The sequence below is a fragment of the Myotis daubentonii genome, chromosome 2 (assembly GCF_963259705.1).
Source record: "Myotis daubentonii chromosome 2, mMyoDau2.1, whole genome shotgun sequence".
Classification (NCBI taxonomy): domain Eukaryota; kingdom Metazoa; phylum Chordata; class Mammalia; order Chiroptera; family Vespertilionidae; genus Myotis; species Myotis daubentonii.
In genome coordinates, this window is record NC_081841.1 from 25,751,697 (window position 1) to 25,772,921 (window position 21,225).

The window sequence follows — 21,225 nt, forward strand, 5'->3', positions numbered from 1 at the left end:
CAGCGGGGAACTGTTTCTACTCTTTTCATATTCTTCTGCACACAGGGAGGAGTTTATCTCCAATACATGAATCATGCCACGGCAAGCAGAATGCGAAAGGATATTGGATTGGTAGTAGAAGGCATTTTCGTTTCCCCTACTTTGACATCTGTTGGTCTTAATTTCCTCTTCTAAACGAGAGGCTTGTGCTAGGGTCTCCCAACATCCCTTCTCCTCTAAAAATCTCTAATTCTTTGCTTCTTTTACATGTGGTTCTTACAGAGGGATGCACCCTCCAAGCTGATGCTGGTCACGTAACTCCAGCAGATCTTGTTGTGTGGCTCTGAAACTGAATCGGGGCAGGTGGCAGCAAAGCTGGAGAGGTGAAGGGACTGTGCCCATCAGGAAAGGCAAAACTGCCAACTTATCTGGTGAATGACTGCTCCCAATGCCTGGTGGGTAAAATGGTTCTTCCTGGGCAAGAACTCTGGCCCAGGGAGTCAGCTCCAGGCATCCTGGGTAAACCTGTGCTGGCAGGTCCACAGGGAAGCACATCTGAACAAGATGTGCAGGTTGGTTACACGAATGCTTTCACTGAAGATGAGAAGAAAGGGAGAAATTCAAATCCCACCTCAAAGGATGCATCCCTCTCCCTTCCTCTGAGTCTATGGGAACCTGGAGTCAGGGAGGAGAATTGCTACTCTGAACCCCACCACACCACCGCCCCCACCCCAACCCCCATTCTCACTTTCTTGAATTCCTGTTTGGAAACTATGGGAATCAGGTTTATGGTGCGCATCATTGTGTACCTGGTAAGGAGACTGGAGTGATTTTCTCATTCTCTCCAAAAGCCTGCCTCCCTGCGCCTTAACTCTAGTTTTTGACAGGCAAACGTAAGGTCTGGTGAATGTTCTTGTGCTGCTGAGACTTATGCAAATATTCATCAATCTGGGCATTATATCTGATTTTCTCCAGTTTCAGGATTAAGTAAGACAATAGGAATATTACATATTAAACTAAACTAAGATATAGTGAATTATCAACATGCTGAGAGAGTATAGCTGCATTTTCAGAGGTCATGAAATTTTGGTGCTCTCTCGGTTATAATTCAACATTTTGTCATTATTTGGGGGCATTTAAAAACTAGTACTTTCTATAACAAGAGTTTTTATGAGATGGTCTCACTGAATTTCTACTTCCTGGGTAAACTCATAGACCATTAGAGATAGGATAGAGCTTAGCAATTTTCTGGTCTCTTTTAGTTTAAACTGAGACCTATAATATACGTAAGAATAAATTAAAATGAATTAAGTTTAACTATTTACAATCTAACTTTAAAAAATAATATTCCATTTAGAGGAGCAGAAAATAAAATCACTTCTATTTTTTTGAACAAGTTTGACTATAAAATTCAAGGGCCAAGTGAGAGAAACATTGGCCTCATTTTGTCATTTTTAGAGTGCCATTTGCAAACGTGGAACGAAGGAAGGCCCTGGCTGGCAGCTGGAAGGCCCTGATAGGCCCTGACTGCCGGCCAGGCCTAGGGACCTAGTAAGAATATAAGGAGAGCCCTAAGCGGTTTGGCTCAGTGGATAGAGTGTCGGCCTGCAGACTGAAGGGTCCCAGGTTCGATTCCGTACAGGGGCATGTACCTTGGTTATGGCACATCCCCAGTTGGGGGTGTGCAGGAGGCAGCTGATCGATGTTTCTCTCTCATTGATGTTTCTAACTCTATCTCTCTCCCTTCCTCTCTGTAAAAAATCAATAAAATATATATTTAAAAATATATATAAGGAGAAAGAAAAGGAAGGAAAATATAGCTATTATTTTTATCTTTTGAATGCATTGAAGGAAGCACCACCACTTATAAACATCAGCTCTGTAAATATTTGCAGATTAAATGCCTTATTGTTATTCTTTGCCTCAAATATCAAAGCCAATCTCGTCTTGTTTCCCTGTGCCTGGTGAGGTGGGGAGGTACAGGGTTCTCTCTGTGTCTCAGAAATTCAGCACTACAAGTCCAAGAACCTATCCACGGACAAGGACGAGGTGAGGGCGAGCTCATTCCATTTCATCTAGACTCTCCTTTTAAGAATGGCCAGCTTCTCTAAAACCTTAGACTTCCACCAAAGCAGTAGCCAGAAAGCCTATGGAGGCCTGGATGGGTTTGGCTGCTCATGTGTTCTCTAGAGACACTGCTGTAATGTCAAGGAAAGAGCAACCGACCTGCAGTCTAAGGACCTGAGCGTGAGCACCAGCTCTGCCACACTCCGACTCGGATATGCGCATAACTTTGAGTCCCAGGACCCTCATGGATAAAACATAATAATAAGTACATCACAGAATTCTTGAGGGGATCAAATGAGATAGTGCAAAATCACTGAACAACTGGAATTACTATTTGCAGCTCTTGGTAACTAGGGTGTGAAAATGCAGGCTAGTCTTGTCTGTAAGCCCTTTATTGTTTTAATAAGAACACTTTAAAACTGTGCTGGTCCTAGATTTGAAATAACGGGGACCTGCAAGCTAGAGAAGAAAATCTTGAGTTATGACAGGCAAAGAAGAGTTAAGTTGGGGAGAGTATGATGATGTGTCCTGGAGAGAGAGGTGAGGAGCAGGCAGGCACTGGCTGGAGAAAAGGCCTCATGTCTGAGTCTCTAAGGCAGCGGTTCTCAACCTGTGGGTCTCGACCCCTTTGGCGGTCGAATGACCCTTTCACAGGGGTCGCCTAAGACCATCCTGCATATCAGATATTTACATTACGATTCATAACAGTAGCAACAGTACAGTTATGAAGTAGCAACGAAAATAATTTTATGGTTGGGTCACAACATGAGGAACTGTATTTAAAGGGCCAGAAGGTTGAGAACCACTGCCCTAGACACAACCTAGATAGGACACAGGTGTGAGAAAAACATCCCATTGACTTCAAACTTTTCAAGGTATCATCCGCTGCTTAAGTTAAAGGGAAATGAAAATGAGAGAAAGAGAGGGATTAAGCAACTCTATAAACTTTCCCTACAAACCCTGATTAAAGTTCAGTCACAGGCCCTAGCCAGTTTGACTCAGTGGATAGAGCGTCGACCTGCAGACTGAAGGGACCTGGGTTTGATTCTGGTCAAGGGACACATGCCTGGGTTGCAGGCTCGATCCCCAGTGGAGAGTGTGCAGGAGGCAGCCAATCAAAGATTCTCTCTCATCATTGATGTTTCTTTTTTTTTTTAATATATTTTATTGATTTTTTACAGAGAGGAAGGGAGAGAGAGATACAGAGTTAGAAACATCGATGGGAGAGAAACATCGATCAGCCGCCTCCTGCACACCCCGTACTGGGGATGTGCCCGCAACCCAGGTACATGCCCTTGACCGGAATCGAACCCGGGACCTTTCAGTCCGCAGGCCGACGCTCTATCCACTGAGCCAAACCGGTTTCGGCATCATTGATGTTTCTATCTCTCTATCCCTCTCCCTTTCGCTCTGAAATTAATAAAAATATATTTTTTTAAAAATTCAGTCACAGAAGACTGTCCAGCAGTTCCAGTATATCTCCAATACTGTACATGGAGTGCTTTCTGGACAGTGATTATTTAGAAGAAGATAATGTAAAAATATATACAACATTAACACTTCCTAAAGGGTCCTTAATAAAAAAAAAAAATACAACCCTCTGAAATGTGTAACAGAGAGGATTCCATTTAAAACAGAAGCCCATAGTTACAGCATTTCAGTAGGAAGGACAAAAAGGAAACGATAAAACTAGGTTGATTCATTAATCAAAGACTGTGTGTATGGTTTACGCTTTTCGAATATAATGGTAAATTAAAAGTAGAAACACATTCTCTTTTGTGTATGTTGCCACTAATATAGTAAAAGGAGCTCAAGGTGAAACAGTAACTAAAATTAAAACTATAATCTATAAATGAATACACTTTACAAAAGAAAACATTTCCCTCAGAAAGTTGATTGAAAAAATATATAAATAGCTTTCGTTTGTATAGTTAAAGTTTTTAATCTCTGGCGCATAACAATAATCGAAAGAATTCTGAGATTTTAGACAAAAGTGTTTGGTGGATTTGAGTTAATGGGCCAAGCAAGTTTCTTTTCCTTGGCTTCTCTGTCAAAGGAATCATAGATTGAGTCTTTGGTGATCGTTTTGGCCATGGGAGGGATTTCTGAAATCCCCACGTAGTTTTTTTTGGCCATCCTCGAACTGGTTGTGATAGTATAGGCATTGCTTCGGTAACACTTCATCGAGGACATGCAAAAGGTCTCTTTCATTCCTCTCCTGAAACTAGCATTATAAATGGAATACAGGGTAGGCTTAGAGGCTGAAGAACTAAAGGATATGCACGTGATTGCTGCGAACACAAGGGAACTTTTCTTATAGTCTCGTTCCGCAGGGTGCCACAGCTGAACCACATGAAAAGGCAGCCAGGAGAGCAGAAACAACAGGTTCAAAATGAGGAACATCTTGACTGTCTTCACTTTCGTCCTTGGGACAATGTTCATTGTCCTCCTCACAGTTCGGCCATCAGTGCCTATTCTCCAAATATACTTTACGACCTTCTGGTAAAATACGATGATGAGGACAGATGGGATCACAAAGCCCACCAAGAAATGGATGACAGTGTAGGCAGTTCCCTCCCAAGAGGACGGGAGGAAATAATTGCAATGATTGTCCCAGCTGGAGCCGTAGAAAAAGAACACGGGGGTCACAAAGGCTGCGTCGAAGATCCATGACGCTGCGATCATTTTCTTGGCTTTTTCCCTGGACACTTTGAAGCTCAGAGGATAGACAATGGTATAGAAGCGGTCTATGCAGATGGAGAGGAGGACATAGATCTGGACGCCCGGGGTGAGATACTGAAAGTATCGCACCATCTTGCACATGGCGCTGCCAAGCGTCCACTTGCCAGTGGCGAACTGCAGCAGGACGAAAGGCGAGCTGGCGATGCTGATGAGAAGATCGGCACATGCCATGGAGACCACAAAGTAGTTGGTGGTGGACTGAGTCCTTCGACTCCTATGGATGACCAAGCAAACCAGGGAATTGCCGAAGACAGAAAACAACCACAGGGTCCCAAACAAAATGCTGGCTGTGGCCACTTCCCCGGGTTTCGGTCCATACTGCGGGTCTGTTCTGTTGCTCATCCAGCCGTGCTCCTCATGTAATTCCGCCAGGTCATGGCTTGGCCGAGGGGTGGCTGTGTCGGGGCAGCTGTGGTTTTGGAGGGGCACCAGAAGTGTCGGAATAACCACAGGCGGCTTGCTGTTCTCCATCCTGTGAGCAAAAACCATATTCATTTTTTTTCTCTTAGTTCTGGATAAGAAAAGAAGAATGAAGCCTCCTGTTAAAATGGTGCCATCGAGTTTGATTCCTAAGGCTAACAATCTTATTTGGGCACTTAGATTGGTTGTCGACAAGTAGGACTCGTGCATTGGCAGGAAAACATGACTACTATCCAGAACAAACTCTGGCCCATTTCTCTTTCATTTTAGGCGCTGTTTTAGCACAGCCCAGCGCAGGCTCTCTTTGGCCTCCCCTTCTCTTGATCCTTAGTCAAATGTGGTAAAACTCATACCAAGCCCCCTCCTCATATATCCTTGTCCCCTCCACTCACTGGGGATAACAGAGGGCTAGAGAGTTCACTTGTTCCCCTCAAGTGAAGAGCTGCTGGAAGTCTGGGCAAGTGAGAAGCTCCTGGATGTTGCAACACTAAAGCAACGAGGCTGCAAGAGCGGAAAACTCAGGCTGATGGAAACACTCAGATGTCAGCTGTGGAGACAGCTGACGGGAATCAATGAGTACACACTGGCCAGCTACTGAGAGGGATCCCGTCCTTATTGCAGGGTTTCCATTACAGAAGCATTAAGGAAGCCCGTGGAGCCACCATGACACTTCTGCACGAGCCAGAAGAGCTCTCCATTTAATGACATCTGAAAATGGCCCGCTTTTTCCAAAAGGTGACGTGGCTCATGTCCTAATAGCTTGCCACCTATCAATTTGTTGGTGCTATTCTCTAGCTATTGTCTCATAAAACGACACATCGACTGAAGAAAAAACATACAAGATGTCTTCTAAAGAATGTAACCCGGCTACTAGAAACCTTAAGGCTTTCACACGATTAAAAACAACCAAATATAACTGTTACTCAGCAGCTTTTAAAAAGCTTATGGTCCTTAGATATTAAAAATATTATAAAGTTTAACACTAGTTTTTGTACTATTCAGTGAGGAAAAAAAGTTTTGCCTTTTATTAGGTAAAAAAGATTGTGTAATTGTGGGCCATTCTATTAAAATTGAGGTGACTGGTGGCAGTGGGACCACTGATGTTTAATTTGGCTGCCTCTATTAACCAGAAAGAGAAAGCTTAGCAGTTGAATCCGTAATAACCAGAGCAACTCCATTGGGCCTGCAGCACAGGGCGGGGCGGGGGCTCCAGCAGTAGGCCCAGTGCCCCTCCTGGCGGGCTCCTGTGACGGCACCTCACAGAGAAACGTTTCTGAAGTTCTAGAGGTGGAATGAATAAACAGTTCCTAATGACCCATTTCTCTGTGAAGGATTTTTGCACAAATTTGTGCTGGGAAGAGGGTTTTCATATACCTCGTCCTCACCATGCAACCACAAGCAACAAAAGTCTGGAGCTCAGGACAAGGTGCTAAGTGCCAGCTCCATGTTACCTTCGGCTTTTTTTTTTTTTTTTTTTTTTGCGGGGGTTGGGGGGGGGTGGGGGCGTCCATGAGGCAGCCCTACTTAATTTCTCAAAGAGAAATGATGTAAGGTAATTAGACATCTTGACTGCGAAAAGATCTTTAAGCACGGCTGGCCAGATGATAGTCAGTTGTAAGAATAGCAACCATACTTTCCATATAAAAAAAAAATCAGGATACACAGTCTAAAAACAGAACATGCTATCTAAAATTAGCACTGTCCTAGAAAATGAAGAATGCATGACCCTCCTATTTATACAATGGAAATAATAGTGTTATCTATATACTAGCATGTGTAAAACCTGTAAGTTGCCCCCCCAAAATTTTTTTTTTTCAAAAAAATATTTCAAGTTTAAAAACAAAACACACAAGAACTTCTTCAGACAGAAAGGGCTGCTCCAGACTGTCTGGGGATGCCTGTGGCCTAAATAAAATCGGAGTACGTAGCACAGGCGCGTCACCGTCCATACATTCACCTAGAAACCTGTGAACTTGCTCTTGTTTCTCTCAAAGCAAAACTCTGCCGAGAGAGGTGAAACTCCAGTCTAGCTCACCCCTAACAGCCACAGCCCTGCCAGGCCTTCTCCCATGTTTCCTCCAGCTGCTTTACGCCAGTCCCACCCCGTGGATGCTCAGACGTGGGGCCTGGGGAGTTCCAGAGGCTAGGTCTCCCCTGATGATGGCATGACTTGCTGACGTGACCTACCATCGCTACAGCTCTGTTTCTTCAGTCAAAGAAAAACAAGAATCTGTGCTGGATACGAAGGAAACAAAGATAAGTGAGACCCATAAAAGGGTAAATGTATAAATAACTGTCTGCCATATTATAACTGAATTCTGTAATAATTATAATTAGCTGCTAAAACCAGACGGGGAGCTAAGTGCCAGAGAAAAACAGGGTCCCAATGTTGCTTGGGATAGGAGGAAGAAATGCAACGGCTTCACAAAGGATGTGGGCTTTGGGAATGGAGAGGACTTCTTCAGAAAGACAAGGAAGTTATATATAAAAAAAAATTCCCCCCCGCAAGGGTGAGAGAAAGAGTGTGTGGAATGAATCTGAGGGTCGTCTTTCTGGGTTGATCTTTGTTGGACCCTTTTCCCCTTAGAGACATAATTTTCTGCAGACCTTACCTCCCAGAGTATATAGTTTCTTAATGCCTTACAATCCAACTGACCTACATTTTCCCCATGGTCACGAGAGGCTATCTTTTCTGCATTTGTGGCCAGACAGTGGATAGGAGTATTCGCATATCCAGAATGGATGTGGTATCCTTATCCATATAGCACTTTGTTCGCCTTTTACTACAGTGTTTTCCATTTCTTTTGCTTTAGACCAGGGGTCCTCAAACTACGGCCCGCGGGCCACATGCAAATACAAATATTGTATTTGTTCCCGTTTTGTTTTTTTACTTCAAAGTAAGATATGTGCAGTGTGCGTGGGAATTTGTTCATAGTTTTTTTTTTTTTAACTATAGTCCGGCCCTCCAACGGTCTGAGGGAGTGAACTGGCCCCGTTTAAAAAGTTTGAGGACCCCTGCTTTGGACCAATGGTTCTCTAGCTTAGCAACATTGGACTTTCCCAGGGAGCTTTAAAAAAAATATTGACGCTGGGGGTCCTACCCCGGGGATTCTAATTAAACTGGTCTGGAGTGCAGCCTGGGCATCGGGATGTTTCAAAGTTCCCCAGGTGACCCTGACAGGCAGCCGGGATTAAGAATCACAGCTTTAGAATTACTTCCAAGTTCCTGTCCTTCCCCACTCAACTATAGCTCCTGGAAGGATAGTATTATTAGTACTACAGCCTCCATTGAAGTTCGCTACATTAATAATTACTTATTAAATATTAACTTAGTCGAATCCCTAAGGATAGAGAACTGAAATACATGACTCCTACTCTAGGTGGCTCTGCGAGGAGAATTACAAGCAGAGAGAAAATCCTTGTGTATTCTTGGGGAGCTGGCACATTGGTGACCATGGAGACAGGGGAAAACATGAGAGCAGGGCCAGTGAAATTGAATCACCTAGGTCCACTGCTACGTGAAACAGAACTCTGATTTGAGGGGGAGAGAAGGTAGTTGAGGAGTCCTCAGGCAGACTCCTGCACCCCTCTCCTGGAAAAAATAGTCTTCCATGTTATAACTAAAATCTAGGGCCCCAAAGTCAAATTTCAGAAAGCTTTCCCTGCTCCATTAATTTGGAAATAAATACGTCTTCAATGAATGTTTTGGAAATACAAGGGCTGCTTAATTAGTAATTATGTCCAAGTCATCCACAGGCAGTAATTTTAGGAGCAACAGGAAAGACCTCTTCACCTCTTTCCTGCTCAACGTTTCTCTTCCCAACCAGTTCTGAGCCCGCCATGTGACACACACCACTAGGTTAAAATGTATCTCTATTATCATGGCTGGGTGGCTTAGTTGGTTGAGCATCATCCCATGCAACAAAAAGTCACCGGTTCTATTTCCAGTCAGGGCACATGCCCAGGTTTCAAGCTTGATCCCCAGTCAGGCTATGTGAGTAAGGCAGCTGATAGATGATTCTCACTCACATCGATGTCTTTCTCTTTCTCTCTCTCTCTCTCTCTCTCTCTCTCTCTCTCTCTCCCTCCCTCCCTCCCTCCCTCCCTTCCCCTCTCTCTAAAAATCAATAATCCATTAAAAATCTAAGAGAGAAATCATTCATCTATTGGGCTCTAAGAGATGCATTTCTTAATTTTTTTAAATTGATTTCAGAGAGGAAGGGAGGAAAGAGAGATAGAAACATCAATGATGAGAGAATCATTGATCAACTGCCTCCTACACACCCCCAACTGGGAACTGTGCCGTGACGGGGAACCAAACCATGACCTCTTGGTTCATAGGTCGACACTCAACCACTGAGCCACATCGGCCAGGCTAAGAGATGCATTTCAATATATAAGTGGGGAAATGGTGGATAGGTTGACATGGTATAGAACTGGGGATTGGGTGGACCTCTGTAATGATGGGATCCTAGGGAACCTGGGAGGGAATATGTCTATCATTTTATATTGTAATTTTTATTTTGAATGTTTGTCTTCCCATTAGGTTATAAATTCCTTGAGGACAGAGACTGTGTCTTTATCTGCATATATCTGGTGCATATAGATATTAATAAAGGTTTATTGAACAAATAGATATGTTAATAAAAATTATATAGTGTTTGAAAATAAGTAAACAAAAGGATAGCAAATTATTTTAAAGTCATGCTAGGACATTGTTAGATGGGCTTCTCCAAGAATTAATTCTCTGGGACAATGTGTCTGTGTTTGATTTTGCTATTTACAATATGACTAGAGTCCAGATATTGTGAAGTTACATGTGAATATGCAGACGTCTGTCCAGCAGGAAAAATAGCCCTAAAGGTTACAGATTTATTGCCCTGTAGGACATTAACCAGTTTTGTGACTATATTGCAATCTTTCGCTGACATTATTTAAAAGAAAACAAAGCACAAAGCCCTTGAAATACCCATTTCTTCAAATGCTCTTGGAATCAGCCTCATTGGTTCTTTTGTTAATGAGTTAATAAATCTTTCACATGTTCATTCTATATTTGTATGAGTCATGATTTTAACTTTTGAAAATCGTATTTGATGGGTGGATGAATGGATGGGTGATTGTAAGCTAAGGAGAGGACCACAATGAGAAATCGAGGGGCACAGATGACAAACTTTGTTCACTTGGCAGTTCTGCCAGGGGCTATTCCTGGCTAAGCTTATTGGCGGCTGCTTTGGTTCCTTTCGGATTCAAAAAATCCGAATGATTTTTCCAGGATTCACAGACATTCTCACAATGTAAGGAAGACCATTTTTATTTCTGAGATTTGCTTAAACATTTAATGTCAAACTAGAATGTGTATCATATTGAATTTTTACATGATTTGGTTGGGGGAAGAAACAAACATTTTCTGTAGAATGGGAAGTATCTGCTAGACCTAAATAGATACATAAGGCTGTTTATTAATGAGCAGTAAGATGAATTACAATGATGACAGTAGTTATAACATCAATACTACCAAGAGCTGATACTTACTTTGTGCTTACTATGTATCAGGTATTTTACACGTCTAGCCCTTGGAGGGAGCTCTATTTTACAAATGAAAAAACTGAAGTTCCTCCCCGAGCACATACAGTTGGAAAGTGGTCGCCCTTGGCCTGCCTCACTCCACAGCCCGTACTCTGAATCTCCGCTGGGGCTGTAGGCCCAGGGAGGCCACAAAGGGCTGGATCTGCATTCAGCAGGTCGAATTGGCTGTACCCGGATAGGTCTTTCTTGACTCCTCAATCAAACATAGGAATATAAAGTGATCCCCCACAGACTCTTAACCACCCACAGATACATCTGTTCAATATGCTAGCTCAGAAATATGTGGAAATCACTGCCCCCATATACTGGATGGTGGCTTAGCATCCAAAGTTCAGTAGATGCGTTGATCTGGAAACACAGCCTTTCTTTGGAATAAAAAACAGGAGAGTTTTAGAAATTCATTATGAATGATGATTAACTGTTGCCTTTTAAACACAGAATGAAAGCAGAAGTCTATACCTCATTCTGAATTGAAGTACAGAAAAAGTTTTATCAATTGCTATTACCCCAAGTAGGAAATTATTTTTTAATAGTTTTACTATAAGAAAATACCACAGTGGTAAGATATTTTCTCTTAAGCTTTTCATTGTTAGGTAGGCTTGATTTGCCTATATATGAAAATGAGGACCGCCTGGGGCAGGCGTGAGCTGGGGCTGGCTTGCATGGGCTCCCCAGAGCCAGCTGTGCACATTTCATTCCAGCTCCAAGTTCAATGACATCGCACCGGTATCGTGAATCAGCCACAGTGGGACTAGTCACACCACAGAAATGGACAAACACTATAAATCACATTTCTCTTCCTGCACAGGCTGAGAAAACTAACATTCACCAGCCCACTAACTCTAGTAGTGTAGGGTTTACGGTGCAATCTATCTCAAAGCTCAGAACTTACACACATATCCTTGAATTTATGCCAAATGGCTAAAGAGGCCATATAGGCTCTCTGAAAGTTTCCTGGGTGGCTATCTCACTTTCTAGCCCTCAGCTGTGGGCACTGAGCTAAGTGCTTTACAGAATGACCGGCATGACTGTGGTGGGGGAACGGGAAAGCCAGAGAGGATAAGACATGTTCTCACAATATGCCACCCACATAGGGTCACCAGATGAAATACAGGATGCTCAGTTCAATGTGAATTTCAGGTAAATAACAAATCATTTTCAGCATAGGTATGTCCAATGCAATAACTTTTTGCATAAGTATGTCCAATGCAATATCCCATACATGGTGTCCTGCGTTTCTATGGTAGGTAAATAATAACTCAATAAAGCTATTTTTTAAAGGTAGTTCTGAGACCTTTGCCTCCCCTTCTCACTGCGCTTCCCGTAAGTGACAGGCTGTAATATAGGAGTGCAGCTAGGAAGGTGGAACCAAGGCATAAGGTTCCCCAGCTGGGAAGAGTGCACAGCCCCAGGGGTGGTCCCAAAGCAGCAGATCCACCAGCCTGCAAGGAGCCACACCAGGTCAGGCCATGCCATTTTTGCTATAATTCGAGGGGACCCAAGGCTACAGGGACCATCACACCAATTTGCTCTGTATAAGAACCCCAGGACCCAAGAAGACGAAGAGAGGAAGAGTCCCAGTAATGTTTGTCACGGACTCTCCCATTAGCCTGGTAGGATGAAGACTTGCCCTTTTTTTTTTTTTGTCAGCTTGTCTTTGTGTTTTAATTTATTTTTCAATTACACTTGACATACACTATTATATTAATTTTATGTATCCAACATAATTAGACATTTTTATACCTTACGAAGTGATCCCCCCGATAAGGCTAGTACCCATCTGGCACCATACACAGTTATTACAGTATTATTGACTATATGCAGGCTTGCCATTATTTAAAGGAAATAATGTGTGTAATAGGCAGAACGGCCCCCAAAAGATGTCCACACCCTAATCCCTGGAACATGTTAATATGTTATGAGATATATATATATAAAGGGACTCTGCATATATCATTAAGGTTATGGAATTTAAAATGGGAAAATTATTTTGGATTATCCAGGTGGGCCCAAACTAATAAACCTTGTTCTCTGGTTGGTAGCAGAGGAAGAGACAGATTCCATGCATAAGCGGGAACTGACAAGCTGTTGCTGGCTCTGAGATGCAAGGGTCCATCTGCAAGAACCAGGAAGGCCCGGCAGGCATGGCTCAGTGGTTGAGTGTTGACCTATGAACCAAGAGGTCACAGTTCAATTCCCTGGTAAGGGCGCATGCCCAGGTTGTGGGCTTGATCCCCAGTAGGGGGGCGTGCATGAGGCAGCCAATCAATGATTCTCTCTCATCATTGATGGTTCTAGCTCTCTCTCCCTCTCCCTTCCTCTCTGAAATAAAAATATATTGAAGAACAACAACAACAACAACAACGACGAAGAACAACGACGAAGAAGAAGAAGAACCACCACCAGGGAGAGGCCTCTAGGAGTGATGCCCTTAGTCCTACGGTTATGCCCAAGGAAATGTGCCCTTAGTCCTGCAACCACAAGGTGCTGCATTCTGCTAACCATCACAATGAGCTTGGGAGGGGAATCATCCCTGGAGCCTCAACAAAGGAATACAGACCTGACAACTCCTGGATTTCAACCTCTGAGAGCAAGCAGAGAAACTAGCCAAGCATACCCAGTCTTTGGAACTGTGACATAAGGGACTGTTCTCTTAAGCCACTAAATTTGTGATAATTTGTTATAGTGGCAATAGAAATTAATTCAATATAGCATTTCTTATATAACTGAGTGTGAAGACTAAAACTTATACCAACCATCCTATCACTTTCCACTACCCTACCAGCATCTAGAATATGAGAAACCCTGAAAGGCTTAAAGAATGTAGTGCTTTCTACTTCACCTTAAACATTGGGCTAGGGACCAAGAAACCTGGGTTCTGACTCCAATTATAAGCACTGAACAGCAAGTCAAGGGACCCAGGTCTTTTTTATTTATTTATTTCAGTGTAAGGACCTTAATTCAGTAAATCGATCTCTCCGAATCCCTGTTTCCACGTCCACATGTGAATGAGTTGGTCTGGATGATTTCTAAGGACATTTTAACTCTAGGAACTAAAACTGATAGGTAGACATTGTAATGAGCAACACACATCCATTTAACTTATAATCTACCACCCTCACTAGCAGAGAGCTCACACTGAGAGTGCATTTTGCCAGAAAGAGAGGGAAGTTGGTTGGAGCTACTGGGGCCCAGCACTGTGAGCCTTTGACATTACAATAAACGTTCTTTGAATACCTGATGCGTGCTCACTGAGCTAAAGTAGAGGCAAACAGTTGTCTTGGAGCTAAATGTTCAGTTTCATTTCCAAGCTCTGGTTCAGTTCGCATCTCTAGTAGTGTAACTTGAATAGGAAAGAGTTGGGGAGGCAAAGACCAGATCGTTACACTCAAAGGAAAGAACTGTACGAGAAATGCGATTTACAGATGTTTGAAAAGAAGGTGAATGATTCATTATGAACCAATTATAAGCTCTGACTGGGGAGTTACTAAGAACTCTTGTTTTTCAGAAGCATTTACATTTGTCTCACATCAAATCCACATCAACACTCTGGGCAAATTTTGATCTGCACCATTGTCCGCCACCCAGTTTTTCCAAGAAAGCAACCTTCAAGTTCATGGAGCAAAAGTTAGATTTGAATGTGTATTAACGTATATTTTTCATGGAAAAATTATGCACCTATATATATATATATATCACTGAAAATATTGAATGTATACTTGCATATGTTTCACATGGTTACTATTAATTTTAGTGCCATATATTCATTTCTCAATGCTTATTTTCATCCTCTCTGCATATCATCTAACCACCTACACCAATAATTTTCAACTTTTTTTCTTCAAAGACATGACAAATATGTTCATATGTGTGACATTCCCCGATAGATATATCTAGAATTATCTGCAATTCTACAAGCTCAACCAATAACTCCAATACCTAATCTTCAACCTAAGAAATCATGTTGAAAAGGAAATAATTATGTAGACATCCTTAAATGTATCATTAAAATTTAAAATTAAATCACTGGCAAACTTTGGCAGTTTGTTTATTAGGAAGTGATTACTTTTGTCTAGGACACAGCTATCTATTTTGATACTTTGGTTGATAGGCACTGTCCTGCCATACCGTAAGTGACACCTGAATTCTGAATTCTTGAAGACTGAAGGATGCCTGGCACAGAGAACCAGGGAAATGGTAGTAAGAGAAAGAAACATGGTTATTCTCCTCACTAGTCAATGGTGTGATCTGATAAGCTTGTTACAAATGTCCACCTATGAACATTTCTCTGTAACTAAACTCCTACCTATGACCTAAAAAGCCTTTGACATTCCAGGATGGTTTCATAGCCTGCACCCAAATCTGAAGGTGCATTTCCTTCTTTAGATGTGGAAGAAAATAATGCTATGCACATTTTAAATATAAAGAGGCTGTACAGTGTAGTGGTTGAGAGCATGGGCTCTAGAGCAGTGGCTCAGCGGTCACTTTACCTCTCAGAGGACATTGGGCAAAGGCTGGACACATTCTTAGTTGTCACAACTGGGGGAGGAAGGTGTGACTGTCATCTGGTAGGCAGAGGCCAGAGATGCTGCTAAACATTCTATAATAAAGAGGACATCTCCCACCCCCAACAAAGAATTATTAGTCCAAATGCCGAAAGTGTTGAGTTTGAAAAACCCTGCCCTAGAGCCAGCCTACCTGGGTTTCAAATCACATATTACCTATGCAGCTACCGCAAGTGACTGGCATCTTTGTACTCATGAGTATCTTCACCAATAAAATTAGGATAATACCAGGACCCATCTTATTGATCTGTTGTGAGAATAAAGTATGATACAAGAAAGGAGCTAAGATCAACATCTGGAACAGAGCAAGTGCTAAGAAAACATTTACTTTTGTTATTGTTATACTAGAGGCCCGGTGCCCTGGTGGGGTCCCTCAGTGTGGCCAGCAGGGATTGGGCCAAAGCCAGCTCTCCAACATCCCCCAAGGGGTCCTGGATTGCCGGGGTCCAGCCCCAGCGGGTCCAGGGGTCCCCAAAGGTGTGGACGGAGTCGGCGAAGAAGGAATGACACGGAGACAGCGTTCAGTTGATCAGCAGCCTAGCCAGGATCTCTAGCCAAGTTCTGGTCTCGATCTCCAGAGAGGTTCTGCTGCGGATCTCCAGCGAGGTTCTGTAGCCATGTTCCCTCGCTAGGTTCTCCAGCCAGGTTCTGTCCAGGCTCTCCAGTCAGGTTCAGTGTCCAGGTTCCAGTCAGGTTCTCCTGCCAATCTCTGTAGTCAGGTTCAGTCCAGGATCCCTTGCCATGTTCTCCCGCTAGGCTCTGTCTCTAGGCTCCGAGGCCAGTCCCTCTCCAGGATCCTCCGGCATGTTCTCTCCAGCAAAGTTCTTCTGTCTCTAGAGAACGTTCTGTGTAGGTTCTGTGTTCTGAATTCTGTCTCCTGAGTTCTGTCTTCCAAGCCCTGTGTTCTCAGTTCTGTCTTCTGAGTTCTGTGTCATGAGTTCTGAGTTCTGTCTGTTTCTGTCTTGTTACAACTGTATTTATACCAGTTGATTCAATCCTATCAATCTCTATTACAAAGGTTAGGGCGTTTCTTATCTCCATTCCAGGGAGAAAAGATTATGTAGTTTAAGCATGATTGTTCGTAGTTAAAGGGATTAATTACCCACCTGGCACTTAGTTGAGGGGTTTTATTCCCTCCCTAACTTCAGGGGAAAATCCCTACCTGGGGATTCAACCTTTCTCGGAGAGGTGACCTTGGTTAAAACACAGCGCCAAAAAGGTGAGCAAACATATTAAGAACAGTATGCCATATATGCCAGGTCCCTTGAAACAGCAAGCATGGACCGGCTCCCGGCACTGGATTGCGAGAGGGTGTTCTCAAGTGATGCACCCGGGAAGTGGGCTCCCTGGACCTCTCTGGTTCAGGGTGCATCACCCAAGAAGCACAGCTGCCAAGTCACCACAGCTCGGCAGCTCCTGCATTGAGCGTCTGCCCCCCAGTAGTCAGTGCTAGTCATGGCTACCAGTCAGAGTGTCTGCCCCCTGGTGGTCATTGCGCATCATAGCTACCGGTTGGACAGTTGAACAGTCAGATGGTTGCTTAGCCTTTTATATATATAGATGCTTTGGGGGGAAAACAGAAGAAATACACCGAAATTTTTAACAGTGGTTATTTATAGATGATGAGATCATAACTGATTTTTATTTTCATTATACTTCTCTATATTTTCCAAATTTTCTTGAATTGTATTTGTATTAATCTAATATCCAAAAACATATATATATCCTCACACGAATATATTTTTCCATTGATTTTTTAGAGAGAGTGGAAACGAGGGGGAGAGTCAGGGGAAGAGAAACACTGATGTGAAAGAGACATATCGAATGGGCTGGGACTGAGCCTGCAACCAAGGTACAAGGTTTGACTAGAATCAAACCTGCGACCCTTCAGGGTGCAGGCCGATGTTATAACCACTGTGCAAAACTGGCCAGGGCCCAAAAACATACATTTTAAAAAAGAATGTAAAAAATAAAAATTAAAAATAAAAATAAAAATAAAAAAAATAAAAATAAATAAAAAAGAATGTAGACTTCACTTGTGATATAGTGGAAAGAGCACAGAATTAGAAAGACTGAGGAATCTTAGAGGAAAGGTTGGGTGGAAGGGAGGCTGGGGAGACGTTAACCAGGGAAGTCATATGCATCATATACATATATGCATAGCCCAAGGATACAGACAATAGTGGGGTGAAGGCCTGGGAGGGGCGGGGATGGGGTGGAGGGAGTCAATGGGAAAAAACAAAGGGAACATCTGTAATACTTTGAACAATAAAGATAAATTTTGAGAAAGAAAAAAAGAAAGAAGTTTGAAAAGAAAAGGAAGAGAAAGAGAGAAAGAGGAAGGAAGGAAGGAAGGAAGGAAGGAAGGAAGGAAGGAAGGAAGGAAGGAAGGAAGGAAGGAAGGAAGGAAGACGGACCTAGAGTCAGATCCTGGCTTTCTTCGCTGTGTGTGACTTTGAGCAGATGAGTTCATCTCTCTGAGCTTCAGTTTCCTGATCAGAATTTGGGGCTAATCATGCATATCATAGCGCCTCCATCAGGATGAACCAAGAGACATCCAGTGCGTAGGAAGGTCTGCCGAATGAAAGGCTCCAGGAGATGAATGCTTTACAAGTCTAGCCAAGGGGAAGTGACTCTACACACAGGGAAAGAGATTCATGATGGTGACTCCCCTTCTGCTTTTAAAGCCATCCTCTCGGAGAGGGTACCTCTCAGCCCATCCCATTTTGTGCTCTGGTTCATAGAGAAGAAACTGCATCCACTCAAGTCTCTCCTCCTCCCTATGTATACACCTTAGGAAAGGATGTGATAATCCCGCTGGCCTGACTCATGTGGCAGCATCTGCTGGTCGTGGGCAGGTTACTGTGACCCAAAGGCAGGACGGAGGCATCACTTTCTCATATCCTTCACCTGTGCTCGCTGAACCTCTTCTTATTTCCTCTTTCATGCCTAGCTTCCAAATTCAAAGCCTCTCCTCCAGGGGAAGCCTCCACGTTCTTCTGTCTTCTCCTGTTCAGCTGGTTGAGGAGACTGCACCTTTTGGATTCGAGAGGGATGAGTAGGAAGCCCAGGTACACTTCCAGGTGGAAGCCTCTTGTGTGCACTAGCCTTCTCTGTGTATCTGAGAAGGCCTGCATGAGTGCAGGGGGGTGTGTGGCACTTGCTTCCAGCAGCAGGGCTGCTTCTTTTGCACAGTCCACCCAGCAGGTAGCAAACACTGGAGGTAAGGAGGGTGAGTGAACAGGACTCAGGGACGCGTATCTTAGTCACAAACCCTACTCTTCCTCTCCCTAATGAATTAATTAGATGGAAAAATAATAGGAAAGGTTATATTTGTGACTATTTTAACCCTAATTAGTCTGTGAATTCAAATCCTAAGCAACGTTTCAAATACTTGGAGACAATCTTTTGGACTCTGTTTGGGAAAGGCCGTCTGGCTCTGACCTACTCTGACACTGAAGATCCCAGGGTTCTCTTGGGAGGAATCCTGTAGCTCTGTGGGCTCTTGGGGCAGCGTTTTGGGCACTGGGATTCACAGTTGATTAGGACAGGACTGCCCGGGGAAGGAACTGACCTTCTCAACCCAAAGTGAACTATTTCAATGTTGGGAAATAGTGCCAGGCAAAACATCAGAGATGTTAGCGGTGCCCCCATCAAGATTTAAATAAAACTATCAGAAGAACAGACACAGACAACAGTATGGTGGTTACCAGAGGGAAGAGGGTGGGAGATAAAAGGTAAAGGGGCCAAATATATGCTGACAAAAGATGATTTGACTTTGGGTGGTGGGCACACAATGCAATATATAGATGATGTATCATAGAAACGTATACCTGAAACCTACATAATCTTATTAACCTATGTCAACCCAATAAACTTAATGAAATAAAATATCAGGAGAACTTCATTCTAAATGTACATAATAAATTCGTGCACGCAGGGGGGGTCCCTCAGCCCAGCCTGCACCCTCTCGCAGTCCAGGACCCCTCGGGGGATGTCCATCTGCCAACTTAGGCCCTCTCCTCGGGGGATTGGGCCTAAGCTGGCAGTCAGACATCCCTCTGGCAGCCCAGGAGCCCTCAGGGAATGTCCAACTGATGGCTGGCCTAAGCCATCAGTTGGACATCCTTAGCACTGCCGAGGAGGCAAGAGAGGCTCCTGCCACCGCCACTGCGCTCGCAGCCATCAGCCCAGCTTGCGGCTGAGGGGAGCTCCTGCATTGAGCATCTGCTCCCTGGTGGTCAGTGTGCGTCATAGCAACCAGTCAATTTGCATATTACACTTTTATTATATAGGATGCCAAAGGAATTGGTAATCTCCAAGAATGTTTTGAACTCTACAGTGCCATTGTTCCAGGGTCACTCTGACTATAGCATACATAAATTTCAGGCATAATTTTTTCCTACTGCACATTTATCTCTTCACGATCCTCCCTATAAACACATGCAAAACAAAATAGGCATGGGCCCCAAAATGGCTCCTACCAGGCCCCAAACTGGCAGAATGCTGTCAGTCTTGAGTCTTCCCATTCTTCATCTGCAAATATATATGGAAAGCTTACCATAAACCAGGCCTGGTGCCAAGTGCTAGCAATCCAAAGATGGAAGGATACAAGAAGCTCCCTCCAGTTGGCCAGATTAGTGTGAATGCGTTAGTTATCCCAGGGAAATGTAGGTTTCAGCAGGGATGAAAGGCTTAATCTAAAGGACTAACTAAAGTTCAATACTGTAGGGCACGTAATTACTCTTCAAAGTCTTCTTCAATGAAACCCTGAAGGGAAATACTTCATTTAGTGAAGAATTTTACAAATTTTAGACTCCTTTCCCTTATCTTCCTCTTAGTATCTTTGACCTAGCAAATTCTCTTAGTTTTCCCACAGCACGAGATCAGTCATCTTTTATTTCATAAGGGCCAGAAGGGAAACTACACAGACCAAAGGAAGAAAATCCTTGTATCTCAGAAATTTCTGGAAGTTAAAAAAAACAACAACACAAAAACTTCCTCATTGTTCCTTAAAAACCTAAAATAATTTACAAAGAGAGAGAGATCGATTCTCTTGTTTTAAAATATATTATTTTAAAGCAACATATCTAAGATGCTTGATATCGTAGTTTATGTTCATAATTTTAGAAGCATTGAATCTGTTATTTTGGAACCCGGGTAAGTGCTTTTAAAGAGAACATGATTAGGCTGGATGGAAGAATGTTTCTAGGTTTGATTTTTTAAAAATCAACCATGATGTAATTCCAGATTTCTTTTTTTCCTTTAGACATCATTTGGTCACCATAGTAACACAGTGTTTTACTACCAGATATCTATACAGCATAAGGGGAAGAGAACAGGCTATTACTTACTGGGTTATTTGGGGGTACAGAATGTGACTATTGGGATAATTCAAGATTAAATATAGATTTCACTGGGGATCTGTTTTAGCCAGGCAAGCTGATTCAATCTTCTAGTAGCATCAACTGAACAAAATGTGTAACCAAATCAATTGTTGACATCATCTGAAATAACACAAGCAGAGAAGCAGCATGGTTCAGTGGTTAAGATCATGAACTCTGGGGTCAAGTTTCTTGTGTCCAAATCCTGTTCCTACTATTTACTAGCTGTGCAACTGTGGGAGAGTCCCCTAACCTCGCTGTGCCTTAGTTTCTTCATCACCAAAATGTGGGTACTAATAACACCGCCTCCAGAGGGTTACATGATTGATTTTTGTGTGCTTAGACTGATGCCTTACATATAAGTAAGAACTTTGTAAGTATTTGTAAAATATAGACAAAGTAAAATTTAAACTTGTTAGCTTCCTTCTCTATGCTGGGTAGAAATGGTCAAGATACCGAGATCTGAATGCATGGCAGATTAT

General features: G+C 43.0%; 1 protein-coding gene across 11 annotated transcripts in view; it reads right to left on the bottom strand.

The window, feature by feature from the left end:
- Nucleotides 1-3,919: 3,919 nt before the first annotated feature.
- The window catches only part of GPR19 (G protein-coupled receptor 19), a 34,151-nt gene continuing 16,845 nt past the window's right edge, over nucleotides 3,920-21,225 (bottom strand). For 7 of the 11 annotated variants that reach the window (XM_059682241.1, XM_059682234.1, XM_059682236.1 and 4 more), the window contains one exon: nucleotides 3,926-5,299. In XM_059682241.1, the coding sequence (XP_059538224.1) occupies nucleotides 4,030-5,283 (1,254 nt within the window). In that variant the 5' untranslated portion in view covers nucleotides 5,284-5,299 and the 3' untranslated portion in view covers nucleotides 3,926-4,029. Of the gene's footprint in view, nucleotides 5,300-20,713; nucleotides 20,867-21,225 lie in introns of all 11 variants that reach the window. The other 4 variants (XM_059682244.1, XM_059682235.1, XM_059682243.1 and 1 more) reach the window with 4 other exon arrangements.